The following is a 22,656-nucleotide window of genomic DNA, read 5'->3' on the forward strand; positions in this document are numbered from 1 at the left end:
TGTAATTCCATCTCCCAAGACTGTAAGCTATTCAAGGCCTGGGAGCCAATTTCATTCACTTTCCCCCTCCACACACTTAATACAAGACTTCAAATGAATTAGCAATCTCCAGGCATTTTCCACCCACACCATGACCACTCTGATTTCTAATAAAATGTTTCCCCATAACTATCTGGAGATTGAATAACAGTTACATTAAATGAAGATACACTTAGACCTAAAAGAAAACAAGCAGTAATATCAAAATTGACATATGTACTTAAATTATGTAAGATACCAAATTTTATTGATACTTTCAATTGTTTAATAATCTAACTAATGGAAATACATATATCCCAAAATGGAATTCATAAGTTGTACTTCCTAAGGAATTTAAAGTTAGGTGATCTGAATGAACAGCATTTTAGGACCCCTAAAGTTTTCACATTTCCAGTTTCCAAAATGTCTTAGAGCCAAGGCTGGCATTAAAGCTTAGATGGAGACTTCCCTGATGGTCCAGTGGCTAAGACTCCGCGCTCCCAATGCAGGGGGCCCGGGTTCGATCCCTGGTCGGGGAACTAGATCCCACATGTTGCAACCAAGACCCGGTGCAGCCAAATAATAAATTAAGGGAAAAAGAAAAAGAAAGAAAGCTTAAATGAAGCATAAAAACAAAGAACATGCTCTTCCTTTCCCCTCATTCCTTTCCTTTATCTACTTCCTTCTTTTGTTTAACATTAAGTGTAATGTGCTTCCCTCACATTACACTGCAGTAAACAGTAGACTTGAAAAGATGAAAAAAAGGAGATAAAACAAATGTCAACAGTAAATAACCCCCCCAAAACATCAAGAAAAGGATAGAAAACAAACTTAAATCAGACTCTAAATACTGGATAACGTTTCAACTTAAATTTTTCTTTTACTTAGAGGGGGAGGGAGCAACTTTAGTTACAATTAAATTGACCTCTACTCTAACTGCATTTTCATCAAATGTCCACATTCAAAACAAATTCTGCCACTTAACTAGCCAAATAACTTCTGCAACCTTGGGTTCCTCATCCCCAAAATGAGGATAATGGGAATTAAACAAGATAAGCACTTAGCATATTGCATGACCCAGAACAAACATTAAGGCTCATGTTGTTATGCTAATGTTCCTTAAATCCTAATTTTCATAAATTATGGCACATGCATTGAACGGAATTCTATTTTAACCATTTAAAACATGAGGTACAGGGACTTCCCTGGCAGTCCAGTGGTTAAGACTCTGCGCTTCCAAGTCAGGGAGGGCCCGTTCAATTCCTGGTTGGGGAACTAAGATCCCACATGCCTTGTGGCGGCCAAAAAAAAGAGGCAGTTCTACACGTATTGATATGGAATGATCGCCAAGATATAGTACATGAAAAAAAAAAGGACCAGAACAATGTGTATAGTATATTACCACTTCTATTCTTCTTTAATTCAGGTATTTATAAATATATATGGTGGATATATACAGAATGTCTCTGGAAGAATACATAAGAAACAAGTATGAGAAGTTGCCTCTGGGAAGGAAAACTAAGTGGCTGTGGGACAGGGGTGGAAGAAAGTCAACATTTTACCAAATTCCTTCTTGTACCTTTTGAATTTTGTGTTATTTGCTTGTATAGCCTATTCCAAAATTTTTTTAAAATAGTTTATATTAAGATCGAAACCTCATGCTACCAAAATATTCCATTATACAGTAAGTGGATTATGCTAAATTTTACAGTAAAACCTAAGGTGACTTAATCACAGTTTTGGTATTCATTTCAACTCTATTTATGATAATAATCAAAGACTGATAGAGTTTTAGCTAAATTGCCAATGAGAATCAGTTTATAAAGATGTATAAGGGTGGGGTGCCTGGAGATTTTTTTTAAAAAGGAAAGCGTAAGTATGTGGATGAGGGAGCAATAAGAATAACGTCATTCATTCATTCAAAAAATATATCTGCCCATCAGGCGCCAAACACTGTGCTAAGTGCTGAGGAAACAATGACACCCAGTCCTTGCCTTTGAGTAGCCCGCAATTTAGTGGGAGTATATGAATATAGTAAAACTAGCACTCCTGTGGCCTTGGTTACTCAAAATACAGGTTCATTTATTCATGACTAACAATTTGAAAGAATGAATGAATGATGCAAGCCCGGTGACAAAATACGCCTCGCTGAAGCCTCTAGGACTTGAAAAGAACACAAAGAATCGATCCCTCAGTCTGAGAATGTCTGTACACTTGCATTCCCGCAATCCAGAGAGCCCGCGGGGCCTGCAGATGTCAGAGGTACAGTCCCGGCTCAGCAGCCTGGAGAGCTTGGGATGGGGCAGGTTGGAAGAGTTCCCAGGCCTCAACCCCACACTTGAATCCCTTCAAGCGAGGTACTCCCCACACCTGGGTTTACAGGTCTCTACTCTCTAACAGCCAGGAGGGAACGAACCCTGGGTCGACAGCTAACCCTCAAAATGAAAGTCACTCTGGGCCACCTCCCTCAGTGCTCCTTCAAGAGCACTAACAGTAACAGCGGTGCAAGAGAGGGTGGAACTCCTTTCGAAGAAACCTCTCGAAAACCGTGAACCAAGGAGGCAGTTTGGGGAGCTCGAGGAGGGAGGGTGACTGCCCCGAGACTGCCCCGGTCATAAGCAGTCGTCTCGGCTTACTCCAGATACAGTCACTAACCTTTACAAAAGGGGTTTCCAGGGGCGGTGACCGAAGGGGGGAGAGCAGCGGCCCAAGCCCTGCACCGGACACATCTTCCTCTCAGCCGGCTCGGCGCTAAGCGCAGGGTAACCAAGGGCGACCAAGAGGCCGCCATCTTGAGCTCCGTACAGGGGAAGGAAGAGGAAAACTTTATTGAAACCCAGAAGAGAGACGGTAGCACAGACAAATCCAGCCGTGCTCACAGAAGGCTCCGCCCGACAGAACGAAAGGGAGCAGCGGAAGAACGCGACCTCTAGTAGCGCGAGGGCAAGCTGGTCTCCGGTGCCCTTCGATCCCTCCGGGCAGAGCAAACCGGGACTACGACTCCCAGCATGCAGTGCGGCGGCGCGGGGGCCGGGCGAAGGGACGGGGCGGAGAGCAGCTTTAGGCTGGGGGCAGGGGCAGTTGTCCGCCCAGCACCTGCAGCAGCGGATCTAAAAACACTTTCAAGGAGTTAGAACGTGTTTGCGGCGTGTATTCAAGTAACCACTCCTGAGCCTTTTCGGTTAGTGTACCTGATCGAGATTCCAAAACCTAAATAAAGTGTAGGTGGTCCAGTGGGTCTTCATATTTTAACGAAATATTGTTACCTCCGTAAACGGTATCCCCAATTTATTTGCCTCCAGCGTCCAACGCATCTTTGGCAGCGTACGTGAAATGTGCTCCTACCACTTTTGCTTTCTGTATTTCAAGAGCATAAATCATTTTCAATGTGGCATACACTCAAATGTTTTGAAAGAACATGGAAAATTTGTGTAACATGGGAAAGCCAATGGCCCGAGATGGACAAGTAGATAGAGTGGCTGTGGGACAGTGTATCTAAGGAGGAATTTCTAAGTGATCTGCCCTAATTTGATTAAACAAAAAATGTTTTGAGTCACTATGATAACTGTATTGGGAATACAAACTGCTGTCCAGAAGAGGCAGGCAATCTGGTAAGGACGGATAAAGAAATCCACCAAAGATTCTACTAGGTGTTCTGGAATCAGTGAAAGACCACTTTGGCTGGGAAATCAGGAAGGCCTTCTAGAAGCTTTACTTTTAACAGGAAATGAAGACCTTCCAAGAACAGGGAATAGAGTGAGCTAAGGCAGGCAGGCAAGAAAATCTGGACTAGGGACTTTCTTGGCAGTCCAGTGGTTAAGACTGCGCTTCCGCTGCAGCAGGCACGGCTTCCATCCCTGGTCGGGGGAACTATGATCCCGGGTGGCGCAGTGGGGAAAAAAAAATAAAAATAAAAAAACTGGATTACAGGAAGGAGAAAGCCACGTTTCAGACTACACTAGAAAGAGTTCCAGGAAGTTAGGTAGTTGGTCTACAATAGAAGATTCCAAAGAAACAGGAAAAGGAGAGCATATAGCATGGTATAATATTTTGGAGATTTCTCTACTGACTCTGTCAAATCGTTTATAGAAAAATTATTTTGATTGTGTCTTTCAAAATGTCATTTCACATTTTTTTTCTATCTTTAATTCCATTGTCTGACACGACAAACTATTCCTCCACGTTTGTTTCATTTAATGTTACTAACTTTTGGTGTGATGCTTTGTGAAAGGCCTTTTGAAAAAACTGGACTGTTTCTTCCTTGACTTACATATTCATTACACTCAAGACTTTCAGAGAGTGTCTGGGTATCATTTTGCTTGCTCTGGTAAAACAACTGCTTGTCTTGGTCTTGGTCAATGAAATTACCTCTTAATAGAGATTCCAAAGGCTTAATAATTATGGAAGTGAAATAGGAACTCATTGATAGTTTAATGCCAAATTGACAGGAAGATCTGCAGGAAATTTTCACATGACTGTGCAAGTGGACAGAAACATGGCAAATGAACTTTATTGTGTACAAGTATGAGGTAACTTGGAAATAATTTAAATTACATTTGTTGTATTCAAGAGAATTTATTATGACCAGAAAACTAATTAAGTAGCCACTGTAAACTATTTTATTAAAATACCAATCCCAAACTCCTGCCGTTCCTGCAATTGCTAAAACAAAAACAAAAAAAAAGCCCTAAAAGGAATTTTGAACATTATCAGAAAAAGTAAATCAGAAAATCACAAAGCATTATCTTTTCCTACTAAAAAATCTCCCTAGAGAAGTGCCAAGTAGTTCTGGAATCTAATCTCAGGGACAAAAATCAGGCCAGGGCTTCCCTGGTGGCGCCGTGGTTAAGAATCCGCCTGCCAATGCAGGGGACACAGGTTCGAGCCCTGGTCTGGGAAGATCCCACATGCCGTGAAGAAACTAAGCCTGTGCACCACAACTACTGAGCCTGCGCTCTACAGCCCGAGAGCCACAACGACTGAGCCCACGTGCTGCAACTACTGAAGCCTGCACGCCTAGAGCTCGTGCTCCACAACAAGAGAAGCCTCCGCTCGCTGCAACTGGAGAAAGCCTGCGTGCAGCAATGAAGACCCAACACAGCCATCAATCAATCAATGCAATCATTAAAAAAAAAAATGATGACAAAAATTGGAAAGAAAGTGGTTGGTCGATAACATACTATGGTATGTGAGTTCCTGGAACTCACAAACCTGTTTCCCACCTCAAAGCTTTTACATATCCTGTGCCTTCTGCATGGAATGCTCTCCTCCAAGATATCTACTTGGTTCACTTCCTTGTGTCCTTATTTCCTTATGCTACCTTGCCAGTGAAGGCCTTTCCTTACCACCTAACTACCTAACTTCCTCCTTCCTAGCTTTATTTTCTCCAACATCACTATATATACTTTACTAATTTGTTAGCTTATTATCTGCTCTTACTGCTCTTCCTAGAGTTTAAGCTCCATGTGGACTGGGATTAATGTCTCTTTTGTTCACTGCTGTATCCCCAGGGCCTAGAATAGTGCCTAAGTTAGTACACACCCCATAAATGTGTATTAAGTGACTGAATGAGTTGTCTTAGTACAAATACAAAATTTATCATCATTTTAGTCTTTCTGCAAAAACCAGACTACCTGCTTCATGAAATCAGTGATGCTCCTAATATTTTGAGTCCACTTGAAGATTAATAAAAAACACCATCAAATTCAACATCAGAGAAGTAATTGGAATACAGCCAAAGAGCCCTTATTTTTCACTTATTTATTCATTCATTTATTTATCATCACACGTTTCCTCATAATTATAGGTTCTTCTAATTTAACAAAGAAACACTTTAGCTACAAGAGACAATATGGTTCATTTGAAGACACATAAGGAATGATTTAAACCATAAAAACTCATTTTCTGGAGTCAGAGTAAAAATATCTAGCTTCTAAATTCCAGTATTTGTAATTAAAGATCCTTAGCCAAAAATATAATTTAGGTTACTTAATTTCAACAGACTAAATAAATATGCCCAAGTGCCTTATTACCTATGGAAATTTCTAAACAAGATATACCCACCTCAGTAATATACATTTATATCAAGTATAGATTTTGTGGCAAGCAGTCCATTCCTTCTAATAAGTAAGAATTACACATCTGCTGAACTTCCAACAAAAGCTACCATTTTTTTCCTTAATGAAACACTATTTCATCTGTAACTAGAGACTGGCCAAAGACAAAATATTTGAAGTCATGTTCAGTGCTTAACTCTTTATTTAGTTTCTTTCTACTTATTTTCAATAACAGATTCAAAATAACTGGTTCTGTTTGTTTTTCAGGTTTTTTTATTGAAATATAGTAGATTTACAATATTATATTAGTTTCAGATGTACAGCATAGTGATTCAGTATTTTTAGAATATACTCCATTAAAAGCTATTAATATTATAAAATAACGGCTATAATTCCCTGTGCTATAGAATATATCCTTGTTTCTTATCTATTTTATACAAATAGCTTGTATCTCTTAATCCCATACCCCTACCTTGCCCCTCCCCCCTTCCCTCTCCCCACTGGTAACCACTAGTTTGTTTTCTAAATCTCTGTTTCTGTTTTGCATCTATGTTCGTTTGTTTTATTTTTTAGATTGCACATATAAATGATATCATACAGTGTTTGTCTGATTTATTTCACTAAGGATAATATTCTCTTAGTCCATCCATATTGCTGCAAATAGCAGAATTTCATTCTTTTTATGGCTGAGTAATATTCCATTGTGTATATAATTTGTTTATATATATATACACATATATATACACACACACATATATATAAACACATATATACACCACATACACATATATGGTGTGTATATATATTCCCTCTGTTCATGGACACTTGGGTTGCTTCCATATCTTTGCGATTGTAAATAGTGCTGCTATGAACATTGGGGTGCATGTATCTTGTTGAATTAATGTTTTCTTATTTTCTATCTTATTTTCTAGATATACACCCAGTAATGAAATTTCTAGATCATATGGCAGTTCTATTTTTAGTTTTTTGAGGAACTTCCATACTGTTTTCCATAGTGGCTGCACCAATTTACATTCCCACCAACAGTGTGTAAGGGTTACCTTTTCTTCACATTCTTGCCAACGTTTGTTTGTTTTCTGTAGACTTTTTGATGATGGCCATTCTGACAGGTGTGAGATGATACCTCATTGTGCTTTTGATTTGCATTTCTTTAATAATTTGCAATGTAAAGCATCTTTTCACGTGCCCATTAGCTGTTTGTATGTCTTCCTTGGAGAAATGTCTATTCAGATCTTCTGCCCATTTTTGGATTGGGTTGTTTGGTTTTTTTGATTTTTTGTTTTTTTGATATTGAGTTGTATGAGTGTTTTTCAGTTTTGAATATCCTTTATCAGGATATTCTTTTTTTTATTTGAACCACATGATAATATGTCTATTTGTCTATTTACCTATATATTTCCTCCTTAAATGTTTCTTACCCAAATTTTAAGGGGGAAGGAGAGGCTTTTCTTATGTAATTTCTCCACATGCTCTCTCTGCCATCTTTCTTTTAAAAATAGAAGCAACCCCCAACCATTTCTAACCTCCCCCAAATCCACATGCAAATTTGTAATCTGGGAGCCACCTTCAATTAATTTCTCTTCCTCATCATTCACATGCAATCTTTCATTAGATATAACTGAATCTATCATCTTAATATGGCATAAATCCACCAACTACCACTGGGTCTTCCTCCTGTCTTTCCAAGGGTAATACAGTCATCTCCTAACTGGCTCTGTCTCTCTCTGCTCTGATCCATCTTGCTATCAGTTTTGTTTCCAAAAATGTGACCTATCTGACCACACTGCATCACAGATTCTGAACTTGCAATGTCTCCCTACTGTCTACCGAATGAAATACAATTTATTATGGACCTTTAGAAAATCAAGATCTGGTTCCTAACCTACCTTACCATCTTCTCATAAATGATTGAAACCCAGTGATTTACCAAGTATCTCATTTGTTTTCATGAACCTCCATATATACTATTCTCAAAATACTGGAAAATTGATCTCATCTTCCCACACCCTACCCCCATCTTTATTTCCTAAATGCGTTCTGATACTTTTCTTATTGGGTTGGGCAAAAAGTGCCTTTGGTTTTTAAGTAAAAATAAAAGACACGTTTTTCATTTTCACCAAGAACTTTATTGAACAACATAGTCACCCTTTTGTTCCACTACCTTCTGCCATTTTTCAGGCAACTTCATAATCCCATCTTCCCAAAACTTTTTATCTTTTTGAGCAAAGAACTGTTCCAGGTGCCCTTTACAGTCTTCCAGGGAATTGAAATTTTTTCCATTAAGAGAACTTTGTAAAGACCTAAACAAATAGAAATCCGAAGGTGTAATGTCTGGTGAATTCGGTGGATGAATCAGAACTTCCCAGCCAAGCTGTAACAGTTTTTGCCTGGTCATCAAAGAAACATGCAGTCTTGCGTTATCCTGATGCAAGATTATGCATTTTCTGTTGACTAATTCTGGACGCTTTTCATCGAGTGACGCTTTCAGTCGGTCTAGTTGGGAGCAGTACTTGTTGGAATTAATCGTTTGGTTTTCCTGAAGGAGCTCATATTAGAGGACTTCCTTCCAATCCCACCATATACACAACATCACCTTCTTTGGATGAAGATTAGCCTTTGGTGTGGTTGGTGGTGGTTTATTTCGTTTGCCTCACAATCTCTTCCGTTCCACATTATTGTATAGTATCCACTTTTCATCGCCAGCCACAATTTGTTTTAAAAACGGAACGTTTTCATTATGTTTAAGTAGAGAATCGCATGTGGAAATACAGTCAGGAAGGGTTTTTTGCTTAACTTATGTGGAACCCAAACATCAAAGAGATTAACATAACCAAGCTGGTGCAAATGGTTTTCAATGCTTGATTTGGATATTTTGAGTATGTCGGCTATCTCCCGCATGGTATAACATTGATTGTTCTCAATGAATGTCTCGATTTTGATCGCTACCAGTTTCAACTGGTCTGACAGCTGACACATACAATCTAACAAAATTGTTTTGAATGAAGTTAAAGACAACTAAGTGCTACTAGAGCTATCTTACAGAAAAAACCGAACGAACCTTTTTGGCCAACTCAATAATTAGAAAAAAATAATTACTGGGACTAGCAGATATAAACTATAATATATAAAATAGATAAATAATAAGTCCTATTGTGTAGCACAGGGAACTATATTCAATATCCCATAATAAACCACAATGGAAAAGAATATGAAAAAAGAATATGTATATATATGTATAACTGAATCACTTTGCTGTATACCAGAAACTAACACAATAGTAGTTCAACTATACTTCAGTTAATAAAAAAAAAAAATAGAATTATGAAAACTAATAATCAAATTTTAGTATTTCCAGGGCAACTCCAAGAATGTTCCAGGTTTAATACTGCATGTGTATTCAGTATTCATCATTACAAAAAAAAAAAAAAACTTCATGTATATGGATATCCAGACTTATGAGAAAAATTATTTTTAAATCTTCAAGGTACCTTAAAGATCTTCTGATTTTAACCCAACCGTTTTACATATTGAGACTCAATGATCCTAGAGATAAGTGACTTAACCAAGATAATATAGGCACCACTCATTCTTGAAGTTACCTGAAGAGTAAGAGGGACTGAAAGCTTATTCAATTAGATAGTTCTTCAAAAGGCCCTTAAATCAGATATATATATAGACAAAAAGTATACCATGCTATATAGAATTCTGATTGCCATGCAGTGATGGTCATGACCAATCCAGTTCTGTTGTTTGGTTAAATTTGATGCAATGCATATCCAGGCAATCAAATAGACTCAGTGTTTTTCAGTTCTATAGAGTGCTTCTTCAGAGGAACTAAAATTAAATTAAATTGCAGCTCTTCATCAAAACTCACAGATGCAATCATAAAGCTATATGAACTCATTTGTTTATAAGTATTAGTACTTGCACCTGGTGACTACACTCAGAATTAGCCATGATTTGGCCTAGACTTCAAAGGAATCAGCTGGGTGTTTTGTTTTGTTTTCAAATGGACCTCTTGGGAAGATTACTTGGATAAGTAATTACCCAACTTTACTGATAACAGAGAAGTTCTCAATCTAGAGTCTCTAGATGATAAAACTTAAATACCTTTTAGTCATGGGACATATCTAATTCAAGAAGGGTGTCTTCTGCCAAAACCAAGATTGGAGAAAACTAAGGCACCAGATGAGGAAAGTGTCATGAGATCTCTAATGTCTATAAACACCAATTATAAGGGCCCAATTTTCCCATCATGTATCTCATTTAGCCCAAGTAATTCTCATCAACTTCAAAGGGAGAGATGTGCATCCACAGATCTGAGTTTGCCATATCCAGGGCTTAATCAGCAGGAATACATACTATAATTCATGGTACCAGGCTTCATTTCTTTAGTCCAAATCAACTCAGCTGGATTTTGAAGCTTTTGTTTTTGGAAATAATCAACTGTCCCTTAAAATATCATATCCACTTGGCTTTATTTCACATATCAATCCTGTTGATTACCTAAGATAAGCCATAGTTTGAGCTTATAGATTGATATGCAAGATGTGTACTTTAGAGCTGTATGCTATACTACTATGTAGCTTTACAGTATTAAACTACTAAAATTTATTCTGGAGATGATTTTATGCATAGCAAAGAGAAAAACAAGAGATATAATTTCCCGTGTTCGCTGTTCAACAATTTTTTAAAAAATATAATTCTGCTTATAGGTACTGTTTTTCAGCTTTAATTTGATACTTTAATACCAGGTAAATTATCTTTTAATGTAATTACTTTTATATAATAATTATGATCTTGAAAATCTGCAAAGTGATTAAAGGGCATTTTCTAAGAAATAGATTTATGGATTTAAATTATACAGTTTTTCTGCTTATAGTTTTGTGTTATCTAATTTATTATTATTACTATTATTAAATAGTTTTGAAGTGGCAAGTATAGAGTTAGACATTTACAAATATCTGAGATGTTAGGTCTAAAATGTTTTTAATCACAGATTTTGAAAGTTGACACAAGTATATCCCCGTTATCTTTTTCTTTTAGCATTTATTAGTTTTGACTCACTCTAGCATGTTATACACATAGCACCTGTGCCCATTTAGCAAAGAATTTCAGTACAAATCACTCTGAATTGAATAGACATCTCTAAGAAGCATTACAATTGTTGCAATATTTTTAGAAACTGAAACAAGGAAATAAACAACTTCAGTAAAAGTGATTTAAATAACAAATAACGTATCTTTATAAACAGCTTATCTCCTTGAGAACAAAGAATAAACAAGGAGATGAGGTTTTTTTTTTCCCTTCACTATTAAAGCAGATCACAATATGAATGGGTGAAATGTCATGAATAATTGGAGAAAATCACAGAGTAATCTTCGACAAAAACATCTGATTTATTTAAATTGTCGTTGTTTGTCTTATTAGAACCTTTATTTAACCTTGTTATCCACAATGCAGTATTCAAGCTGGTCTATCAAAAATATACTTTGGAACTAACGATATTTTGAAATTTTTGACTTTCTCAAATGCAGGCTATGGTAATGTAAATCTCCCACGGCAGATGTTTTACTTGGGACCTAATTAATTGACGTTGCCTTAGACAGAAATGCCTGTGAAAACTAATATTTTGAATCTAAAATGACAGTAAATAAATCAAGGCTTTGAAACACTCTGTCAATAGATTTAAGCTCAGTTTTCTGGTCAAGAGGATCATCAAGCTTTCCAGTACTAGATTCATTTAGTTACAACATTGATTGAATAGCCTCTGCTCACAGGCCTAGCCACACACCACCAGTCACTTCTAATCATGGCTTCAAGGCCTCATCCTATGATTTCCAACTACATTCTTTCTTTCTAGGTAAGGCCATTTCCTTATCGACTCGTTCACAGATTCTAGGCGTTTCAGGGCTTACCATGTGTCCGGCACTGTTCTAAATGCTTTATAAATATTAACTCTCACTACTCATAATCACCTGGTAAGGTAGATACTATTTTTGTCCCCATTTTATACATGAAGAAACAGGCACAGTCAGGCAAAGTAACTTTTCTAGGGTTACTTGGCTACTAAGGATTTTGCCCATTTCCTCTACCAAACCCTCACTAAATATAATTGATTTGCTCATAGTATTGTCTTCAAGTCAGACACATTTATGTAAAATATAAATTTCTAGGCAAGAGATATTTATACTATAAAAACATATCAGAATGGTAGTACGTAAATCATGCTAGTATTGTGCCTAATGGATAGAAGAGATTAGAGAAAGCAAGGTGGCATGGAGATCTCTGTGGTCTAACATTAACCAAGCTAGGGTATGGCAAGGGGGTGAGGGCAGATGAGAAAGAGGTGAAAAAGATGATGCACAGCTAAAGCCCAAGCAATTCAAAAAATAATACTTACAGCAAAAAGGATATAAATATTGGGGGTATTGCTTGAGAGTAAATGGAATGAGAGTGACTTTAGATATGCTGAGTTTGGTTAGTCAATAGGACAACAAACAGAAATATCACATGGGTGCCTGTGTGAGTGTGTGCTGTGGGGCGGCAAACATTGTAGTAATATGCCCACACTCCAAGTTGAGGTAAGTATCGATTTGGGAGCATTAAACAGCTGAGTGGATCAAGCCTTGTTGCAGCAGGCCTGGTCAATCTCTCTACTGAAACCAGCCCACAGGTTCTGGCCAAATACACCTCCTGTGAAGATGTGTTCCCAAATGAGTAGTTAGGAGAGCTTACTTCCTTTGCAAACACAACTAGGAATCAAAGCTGGTATGCCTGTGTATATCCTAGTGGCTAAGGCCTTTCACTAGAACACTGATACCAATCCACAGAGACTTGCCAGGCCTTTCACCTCCCAGTAGGAGTTACGGCGCTGTTTGCGTCCTGACACTCTCTTCCGACCTGGCTTCTCATAGATTTCCAGTCTGGGCAGTCCTCACCTGCTTAATGCAGTACTTTCTTTGGGTCAAACTAGAGAAATAGGGGCAACTATTTCTCAAGTCCATTCTTTTCTCTACATTCCCACTACTGCTATCTTAGTTCTGCCAGAGTGATCTTTCTAAACTAAAAATCAAGTCACTCCCATTCAGTGGTTTCCTTTAGAATGTCTTTAGATAATGTCCAGAACCACAAACATTGTAATGCCTCATGGCCTTGTCCCTCTGGCCTTAGTCCTTGCCATTCTGCACTTTCATTCCAGTAGTACTAAACTATGTGTAGTTCCCCAGCAGTGCTTTCCTCTGGGCCTCTGTATTTATCTCTATCTCTGGAATGCACCTCCCCCACACAGGTACACCCAAATCACAGGCACTCTGCACGTCAAACACTAACTTTATGTCTCAGTTTTGTTGCTTCCTTCTGGAATTCTTTCCCTATTACCCTTAAGACTGAGCTATGTGGCTCTCATCACGTTCTACTGACGTGTCCCTATGACCAGACTGAAAGATCCAGGAAACAAAAACCGTATCTTGTTCGCCACCTTCCCTCCTCTCCATGCTCCCTCCTGCCCTAGCACCTAGCACAGCACTTGGTTTACTGTAGCTGCTCAGTACATATTTGTCACATGAATGGCTAGAATGCTCTAAGTGTCCTAAGGGAGACATATCTGTTCAGCTAAGGAGACCACATGATGCTATTGGTTCTGGAAATGACCCTCTCCCTGCCCCACCAATTAATCAATACAATATATATGGCATTCTTCAGATTCTCTAGATCCTTGCTATTTGGTGTGGTCTGGAGACCAGCAGCGATGGCATTTTCTGGAACTTGTCAGAAATGCAAAATCTCAGGTCTCATCCTAGAACTCCTGGATCAGAATCTGCAGTTTTACATAATCTCCAGGTGACTTGTATGCATATTAATGTTTGAGAAACACTGCTCTAGATAACATTGTTGGTTCTTTACTTAGAAAGTTCATAATCCATTTTCTTGAGAGAAGGAATACAAATGCCTGGTTCCCACTGTTCCGAAAGCTCAGGACTTGTGTATTTTCACCCTGATTCAGGTTTACACTAACCTTGCCTGGCCTTACATGGTTGAAATCAGCCACTCTGCATGAGGTCAGGGGCCTTCAATTTCAAAAAGAATCCTGTGGCGTTTTTTTTTTATCCCCCCAGAAGTCAACCACTTGAGCAAGGACAGAAATTGCTCATTGTCATGGCTGCTTTTGACTCTTCCAGACACTGGATCCAATGTCATCTCTAAGAGGAGAGTCCCTCCTCACCCAGGAGTGTCTAAGCAGTCCTCAGCCATTGGCTGGTGTGCTCAGCATTTGGCTGCGAGCAGCCATGGGAAATGTGGACTCAGAGCAAATGCAGTAACAAATTTCAGCGCACAGCAGCTGAGGCCATAGGTTAATTATGTTTCCTGAGGCTAGAGATCTGAGAGGCACATTCTCATGGCTACCACAAAGGGTTAAGAGAAGATATAGGGAAAAAGGCATAATTGGTGGAGAAGAACTTGGATAAAAGCAAGAGAGGGGGGTTCCGGTGTTGATACAACCAGCTGGGCACTGCTGATTTACCAATACAGAAGAGACACTAAATCACGCAAAAAAAAAAAAAAAAAAAAAAAAAGTAACAAAATGTAGAATTGAGTGTGCGTTGGAAGAGACTCTCTGTGAAGGATCTCAGGGTACGGAGTAAGACCCCTCAAAGGGCGTGCCTAAAACACAACAGATCAACAGATGCTCACTAACCTGCCTTCTGAGAGTGAATCACGTTACCAGATTTATTTTGCTGAGTGGCTTGCTCCAGGTCTTGCCTCTTCTTTTTTTCTTTCTTTTTTTTTTTTCAGGATCTTAGTTCCCCAACCAGGGATCGAACTCATGCCCCCCACAGTGGAAGCATGGAGTCTTAACCACTGGACCACCAGGGAAGTCCCTTGTCTCTTCTTTAAATGAAACTGTGAACAAATATACAAAGAAAATCAGTGTGAGGATGTGTTCAACTAAAGTATTAACCTCCCCAACATCCCGAACTCTTAGACAGTCCAAGGAGTAACCCTGCACTGACCCCTCCATGACCGTGGAAGTAGAGAACTTAACCTTTAAGGGAAGGATAGAGACTATCTGATATGCTCCTAGAAGGGCTTAACATCATCTCCAAAGCCTCTGAGTCTCCAACCCCAGCTGGTCGTCCAACAATTCAATTCAATTCTGACACTAAATACCTGGACTTAGCACAGACCCTGCAGGTTAAAGACTCAGTCCCACAAGACTGCCCCCACTTCAGACACCAGCCTTAAATGGGGTGCCTAAGCTACCCACTCCTGCCTGGCTGGTTACAAATTTGAGGATTCTCATGACCCCCTTCCCCCTCAGGTTTAATAATTCGACTCACAGAACTCAGAAAAAACACTTTGTTTATGTTTAACAGTTTATTATAAAGGATAACAACTCAGGAATAGCCAAATGGAAGAGGTGTCCAGGGCAAGATATGGGGGAGGGGCGCAAGGCTCTTCCTTGCCCTCTCCTGTCTGCCACATTCCCAGGAGTCAGGGGTGGGGCTGAAAATTTCACTGTGCTTTGCAGATATTGCAATTTTACAAATTGAAGGTTTGCAGTAACTCTTAGCGGAGCAAGACTATCAGCGCTATTTTTCCAACAGCATTATTTTTTAATTAAGGTATGCACATTGTTTTTTGAGACATAATGCTGTAGCACACTTAACAGACTACAATGTAGTGTAACATAACTTTTGTATGCATTGGGAAACGACAAAATTTGTGGACTTGCTTATTTGTGATATTTGCTTTATTGTGGTAGTTGGTAACTGAACCCATAGTATCTCTGAGGTATGCCCGTACAGGAGCTTATCCTGCAAATATAATCCCATGTGTGTGTAATGACCGCATATTCAAGGTTATTCACTGCAGCACTGTAATAGTGAAAGACTGAGGTCACCAAAGATATTCGTCAGTAGGGGATGTAGTGGAGAAAAATTTTTCCCTCTACCCTTCTAGGGTAGATAATAATCAAATTGACATAAAACAACGTAACAGGAGAGAAACAAATTTAATTTTGTATGTACAGGAGTCCCATAGAAGCATGAGACTAAAGAGCAAGTTGGGCAGTTGAAGCTTATGTACCATCCTGAGCTAAGGAATGGGATAGGGGCCTGGGGCTTCCAAGGGGGAGGACAGTAATTCACAGGACAATAAGAGGAACAGATGTTTGGTAATTAGATGTTTGCCCTGCCACAGAAATAGGTCATTCAGACAAAAATTCTCTCTGGTAATAGCTCTCTCTAGGCCAGGACCCCTATCTACGTTCTTTTAGGTAGTGGCGAGAGAGGTACAAGTTTTTCTTGAGTCTGCTGCATCTTGATTGCCCTCTGTTCAAGACAATCCACATGCCAAACTGGCATATTTTGGGGTCACACATTCTGCTCCCCTTCAGGGACAAGTTAAATAAATTATGGTACATCAGGTAATGAAATACTTTGCTGCTGTATAAGTGTGGATCTATCTCCAAGATATATTGTTAAGTAAAATAAGGTGCAAAAGTGTGTGTATCCTATGATGCCATTTTTGTTATATATACATATATATATGTAAGCATGCTAGAATATTTCTGGAAGGATACAAAGATATGCAGCAAGAAACTGGTAACAGTGGCTGTCAATAGAAAGGGGAACTAGATGGCTGCAGACAGGGATTGGAGGCAGGTATATCAATGGATACTCTTAAGTGCATTTTGACTTTTGAATCATGTAAATGCTTTATTTAAAATTAACAGACAAACTGCAGTGTTTATAATTTCCTCAATACCAAATCTGAAAATGCCCGCATTCTCAGAAGCTGGAAGTAGACTGGGCATGCCTTGAGCTCTCAGAAGTTCTGAGGGTGACTCATGTTGTAAGTAGTCTTCAGTGGAGAGGAGGGAGATACTAAACTTTGTGGCTTTTACTTTGCTTTGTACTGCATGAAGTGAGGTTACATGTTGAGAGTAAGGAACAGGGGTGTGAAATACAAGAAGAGGATAAAATAAGGGAATGCTGAGGTGTGTTGAAGGGTCAGCTGAGGTTGGAAACCATAAATTTGCAAAGGTGCCAGCTAGTTTGGGATTTTCTTCAGGAAATCACAGCAGCCTGGGAGCAGGGGTTTAGAGGTAGGTTAGGGTGTGAGCTTTGAATTAGAAAAATATATAAGAGTGGCCAGGCTGGCCCTTGAGAAGTTTACAGGACTTCACTAGGTTTGCCACATTTTCAGAGTCTGACACTCTGGAGGTCCAGCTACTTGGTTTTACCATTTTCCTCAGAGGTGATTAGGCCTGGGGGAGTGATGCATTAGTCAAGTTCACAAGACACTGATTGATAAGACAGAACCTCAATTTACAAATTTAAAATGAAAATATAAACTAGCTGGTCCCACAAGGCAGCATCTCCTTTTGCCTACAAGAAAGTCCTCATAACAAATAACCCTAAAATGTATATGGAACCACAAAAGACCCAGAATTGCCAAAGCAATCCTGAGGAAAAAGAACAAACCTGAAGGCATAACCCTCGCAGACTTCAACAATACCTCAAAGCTACAGTAATCAAAACAGAGTGGTATTAGCACAAGAACAGACATATAGATCAATGGAACAGAATAGAGAGGCCAGAAACAAACCCACACACCTATGGTCAATTAATCTTTGACAAGGGAGGCAAGAATATACAGTGGAGAAAAGACAGTCTCTTCAGCAAGTGGTGTTGGGAAAGCTGGAAAGCCATATGTAAATCAATGAAGTTAGAACACACCCTCACACCATACACAAAAATAAACTCAAAATGGCTTAAAGACTTAAATATAAGACACAACACCATAAAACTCCTAGAAGAGAACACAGGCAAAACATTTTCTGACATAAACTGTAGCAATACTTTCTTAGATCAGTCTCCCAAGGCAAAAGAAATAAAAGCAAAAGTAAACAAACAGGACCTAATCAAACTTACAAGCTTCTTGCACAGCAAAGGAAACCATAAACAAAACAAAAAGACAACCTACAGAATGGGAGAAAATATTTCCAAACAATGCAACAGACAAGGGTTTAATTTCCAAAATATACAAACAGCTCGTACAGCTCAATATCAAAAAGCAAACAACCCAATCAAAAAATGGGCAGAAGACCTAAATAGACCTTTCTCCTAAGAAGACATCCAGATGGCCAACAGGTACATGGAAAGATGTTCAGTATCACTAATCATTAGAGAAATGCAAGTCAAAACTACAATAAGGTATCACCTCACACAGTCAGAATGACCATCATCAAAAAGTCTACAAATAAATGCTGGACAGGGTGTGGAGAAAAGGGAACCCTTCTACACTGTTGGTGGGAATGTAAACTGGTGCAGCCACTATGGAGAACAGTATGGAGGTACCTTTAGAAATTAAAAATAGAGTTACCATATGATCCAGCAACCCCACTCCTGGGTACTTATCAGGAAATGATGAAAACTCTAACTTGAAAAGATACATGCACCTCAGTGTTCATAGCAACATTATTTACAATAGCCAAGGCATGGAAGCAATCTAAGTGTCCAACAACAGATGAATGGATAAAGAATCTGTGGTATATATATATATATATATATATATATATATATATATATATATATATACACACACACAATGGAATATTACTCAATCATAAAAAAGAATGAAATATTGTCATTTGCAGCAACATAGATAGACCTAGAGATTATCATATTAAGTGAAGTCGGACAGAGAAAGACAAATACCACATGATATCACTTATATGTGGAATCTAAAAAAAAAAATTATACAAATGAACTTACTTATGAAACAGAAACAGACTCACAGACACAGAAAACAAACTTATGGTTACCAAAGGGGAAAGGGCGGGGGAGAGGGATAAATAACAGTTTTAACAGATACACACTACTATATATAAAATAGATAAACAACAAGGATTTACTATATAGCACAGGGAACTATATTCAATATCTTATAATAACCTATAATGGAAAAGAATCTGAAAAAGAATATATATATATACACATATGTAATATATAACTGAATCACTTTGCTGAACACCTGAAACTAACACAACATTGTAAATCAACTATATTTCAATTTAGAAAATTTTTAAAAAAGAAAGTCCTCATAGAAAATGAAATTATTATCAGCCCACTGTTCAGTGATCTCTGAATAAAGAGGAATGGATGATCTTAATGACTAGAACTATCTAGCTGTGATAATCTAATATACTACTCAAGGAACACAACTCTCAAGGTGTCCACAGTAATTCAGGCACATTGACAAATTATTTTTCTAGAATTGAACCATTAGGAAAACATAAAATTGGTTATAGTTTTCTATCATCTTAGCCCATGGTTAGAATATGGCTGTATCTTCTCGTCCCCACTGCCCACTTCAGTTGCCACCCTTGTGTTACCAGTGTTAACAGTTTGGTGTATATCCTTTGCTACAAAAATATGCACATATAAAAGTACATATATACAATGACAGGGTTTTGTTTGTTTATCCAAATGGGATCATACTGCACAGATTATTCTTTGATCCTTACTTACCAAAACATCGTGGATATTCCTCTTCTAATTCTAATAACTAAAAATAGATATATTCTAACACCTTAAGAAATAAAAATAGGGACTTCCCTGGTGGCGCATTGGTTAAGAATCTGCCTGACAATGCGGGGGACACGGGTTCAAGCCCTGGTCCAGGAACATCCCACATGCCATGGAGCAACTAAGCCCGTGCGCCACAACTACTGAGCCTGCGCTCTAGAGCCCACGAGCCACAGCTACTGAAGCCCACGCGCCTAGAGCCCGTGCTCCACAACAAGAGAAGCCACAACAATGAAAAGCCCACGCACCGCAACGAAGAGTAGCCCTCCCCCCCAAAAAAGAGTAGCCCCCGCTCGCTGCAACTAGAGAAAGTCTATGCAGCAATGAAGACCCAACACAGCCAAAAATAAATACATAAACTTATTTTTTAAAAAAAGAAATAAAAATAGAATTATTTCATTTGCTCTAGTATATAATTTATATATTACATATAAATTACAAAAAATGTTATATAATTTCCCATAGTTTGAATATACTATAATTCAAGCATTTCTAATTCAGGCTGTTTTCAGTTTTTGCCACTACAAATAAAGCTGCAATAAACATCCTTGGACTTACGTCCTTAAGAACTATGGTTTCTTGGGCTTCCCTGGTGGCGCAGTGGTTGAGAATCTGCCTGTTAATGCAGGGGACACGGGTTCGAGCCCTGGTCTGGGAAGATCCCACATGCCACGGAGCAGCTGGGCCCGTGAGCCACAACTACTGAGCCTGCGCGTCTGGAGCCTGTGCCCCGCAACGGGAGGGGCCGTGATAGTGAAAGGCCCGCACACCACGATGAAGAGTGGCCCCCGCTTGCCGCAACTAGAGAAAGCCCTCGCACGAACCGAAGACCCAACACAGCCAAAAATAAATAATAAATAAATAAATAAAGTAGCTATAAAATTAAAAAAAAAAAAAAAGAACTATGGTCTCTTGCAGCAAAATTTGGATTTTGGGATCAAAGTGTCCTGAACATTTTTCTTCTGAATACTTTTAATTTTGATAAATATGAGCAAATTGCCTGTTTCCTTACAGTCTCCCTAACACTGTTTGTTTCTGTTCTTTTTGATTTTTGCCAATATGATAGAAAACAGTATTTCATATTTGCTTTAATGTATTGATACATTTATTTGATTGGTGAGGTTGAGCATATTTTTCCCACTTATTGTCCATTTGAATTTCTTTTCCTAAGAGGCAGCATGAAACAGTGGCTACGTGTATAAATTCTGGAGCTAGTTTTGCCATTTTGTACTTGTTATTTTGCCTTTGTGCCTCAGTTTCCCCATTTGTAAAATGGAGACAGTAATGGTACCCACCTATAGGGTTGTTAGGAGGATTTGACAAATTCATTATCTGAAAAACATGTAAAATTGTACCTATCCATATTCTTTGCTCATTTTTCTATGGGATTGTCTTTTTCTTATCAATTTATGGGAGTTCTTTTTATATTAGGAATATTAGCCATTCACTATCTTACGTGTTACAGATATACTTCCCCCAATATTTTTTATTATAATGCCTTTTGGTATGTAATTTTTATTAAAAATTTATGTACTTAAATGACTACATTTTCTTTATAGCTGGTTTCCCATATTGCTTAGGAAGCACTTTTTTTTTTTTAATTTTATTTATTTATTTATTTATGGCTGTGTTGGGTCTTCGTTTCTGTGCGAGGGCTTTCTCCAGTTGCGGAAAGTGGGGGCCACTCTTCATCGCGGTGCGCGGGCCTCTCACTATCGCAGCCTCTCCTTGCGGAGCACAGGCTCCAGACGCGCAGGCTCAGCAATTGTGGCTCACGGGCCTAGTCGCTCCGCGGCATGTGGGATCTTCCCAGACCAGGGCTCGAACCCGTGTCCCCTGCATTGGCAGGCAGATTCTCAACCTCTGAGCCACCAGGGAAGCCCAGGAAGCACTTTTACTCAAGGTTATACAATTTTTCTCCTAAATTTTCTCTAAACATTTTTTTTAAAAGATATTTCAATTCTATCTTGGAATTCCCTGGTGGTCCAGTGGTTGGGACTCCATGCTCTCACTGCTGAGGGCCTGGATTCAATCCCTGGTTGGGAACTAAGAGCCCACAAGCCACGTGGTGCGGCCACAAAAAACCACCACAACAAAAATAAATAAATTCTATCTGGAATCTTTCCATGGTATAATGCAGGGGACTAGCTATGTGGTCTCCCTATTCCCTAGACATTCAACTGTGTCAGCAACATTTCCCCAATGAATTGAAATGCTCCCCTTGTTATATATCATGTTCTTTGTTGGGATCTGTTCTGCACTCTATTTTATAGAGAGCCAAAACCACTCGTTTTGTTTTTTGGTTTTTTCTGGCCATGCTGCGCGGCTTGTGGGATCTTGATTACCCGACCAGGGATCCAACGCAGGCTCTCGGCAGTGAGAGTGCAGAGTCCTGACCACTGGACCGCCAGGGAATTCCCCATACTCTTGTTTATAGTTAGCTTTACAGTGAGTTTTAACATTTGGTAAAGCAAATCCCACTTTGATTTTTTTTCACTTTCATAATCTTCTTGGCTCATCTCCAACATATGAACTTTAAAAAAATCTTGTCCAGTACTACCCAATGCACCCAAGGCAGAGAGGAGGTTAAAACCAATCACAGTGGGATTGTATTTGCATTATTAATTTTATTATTTATTTTTTATGTGTCAAACATTTTATTAAATCATTAATGAGAGAATAAGATGTTACAATTGGTTCAGAGAAGTCAGAGGAACAGACGTATATATAAACAATCAGGAATGCTGATAAAATTTTTTTTAATTAATTTTTTTATACAGCAGGTTCTTATTAGTCATCCATTTTATACACATCAGTGTATACATGTCAATCCCAATCTCCCAATGCATCCCACCACCACCACCACCCCCCACCACCACTTTCCCCGCTTGGTGTCCATACGTTTGTTCTCTACATCTGTGTCTCAATTTCTGCCCTGCAAACCGGTTCATCTGTACCATTTTTCT

At 38.8% G+C, this 22,656-nt stretch overlaps 1 protein-coding gene across 8 annotated transcripts in view; it reads right to left on the reverse strand.

Annotated features, from left to right (window-relative positions):
- The window catches only part of AFG1L (AFG1 like ATPase), a 260,517-nt gene that overhangs the window by 235,157 nt on the left and 2,704 nt on the right, over positions 1 to 22,656 (reverse strand). For 4 of the 8 annotated variants that reach the window (XM_082404814.1, XM_082404812.1, XM_082404813.1 and 1 more), the window contains exon 1: positions 2,674 to 14,779. In XM_082404814.1, the coding sequence (XP_082260940.1) occupies positions 2,674 to 2,809 (136 nt within the window). In that variant the 5' untranslated portion in view covers positions 2,810 to 14,779. The other 4 variants (XM_082404818.1, XM_082404817.1, XM_082404816.1 and 1 more) reach the window with 3 other exon arrangements.

This window comes from Balaenoptera borealis (assembly GCF_965194805.1).
Source record: "Balaenoptera borealis genome assembly, chromosome: 9".
Taxonomy (NCBI): Eukaryota; Metazoa; Chordata; class Mammalia; order Artiodactyla; family Balaenopteridae; genus Balaenoptera; species Balaenoptera borealis.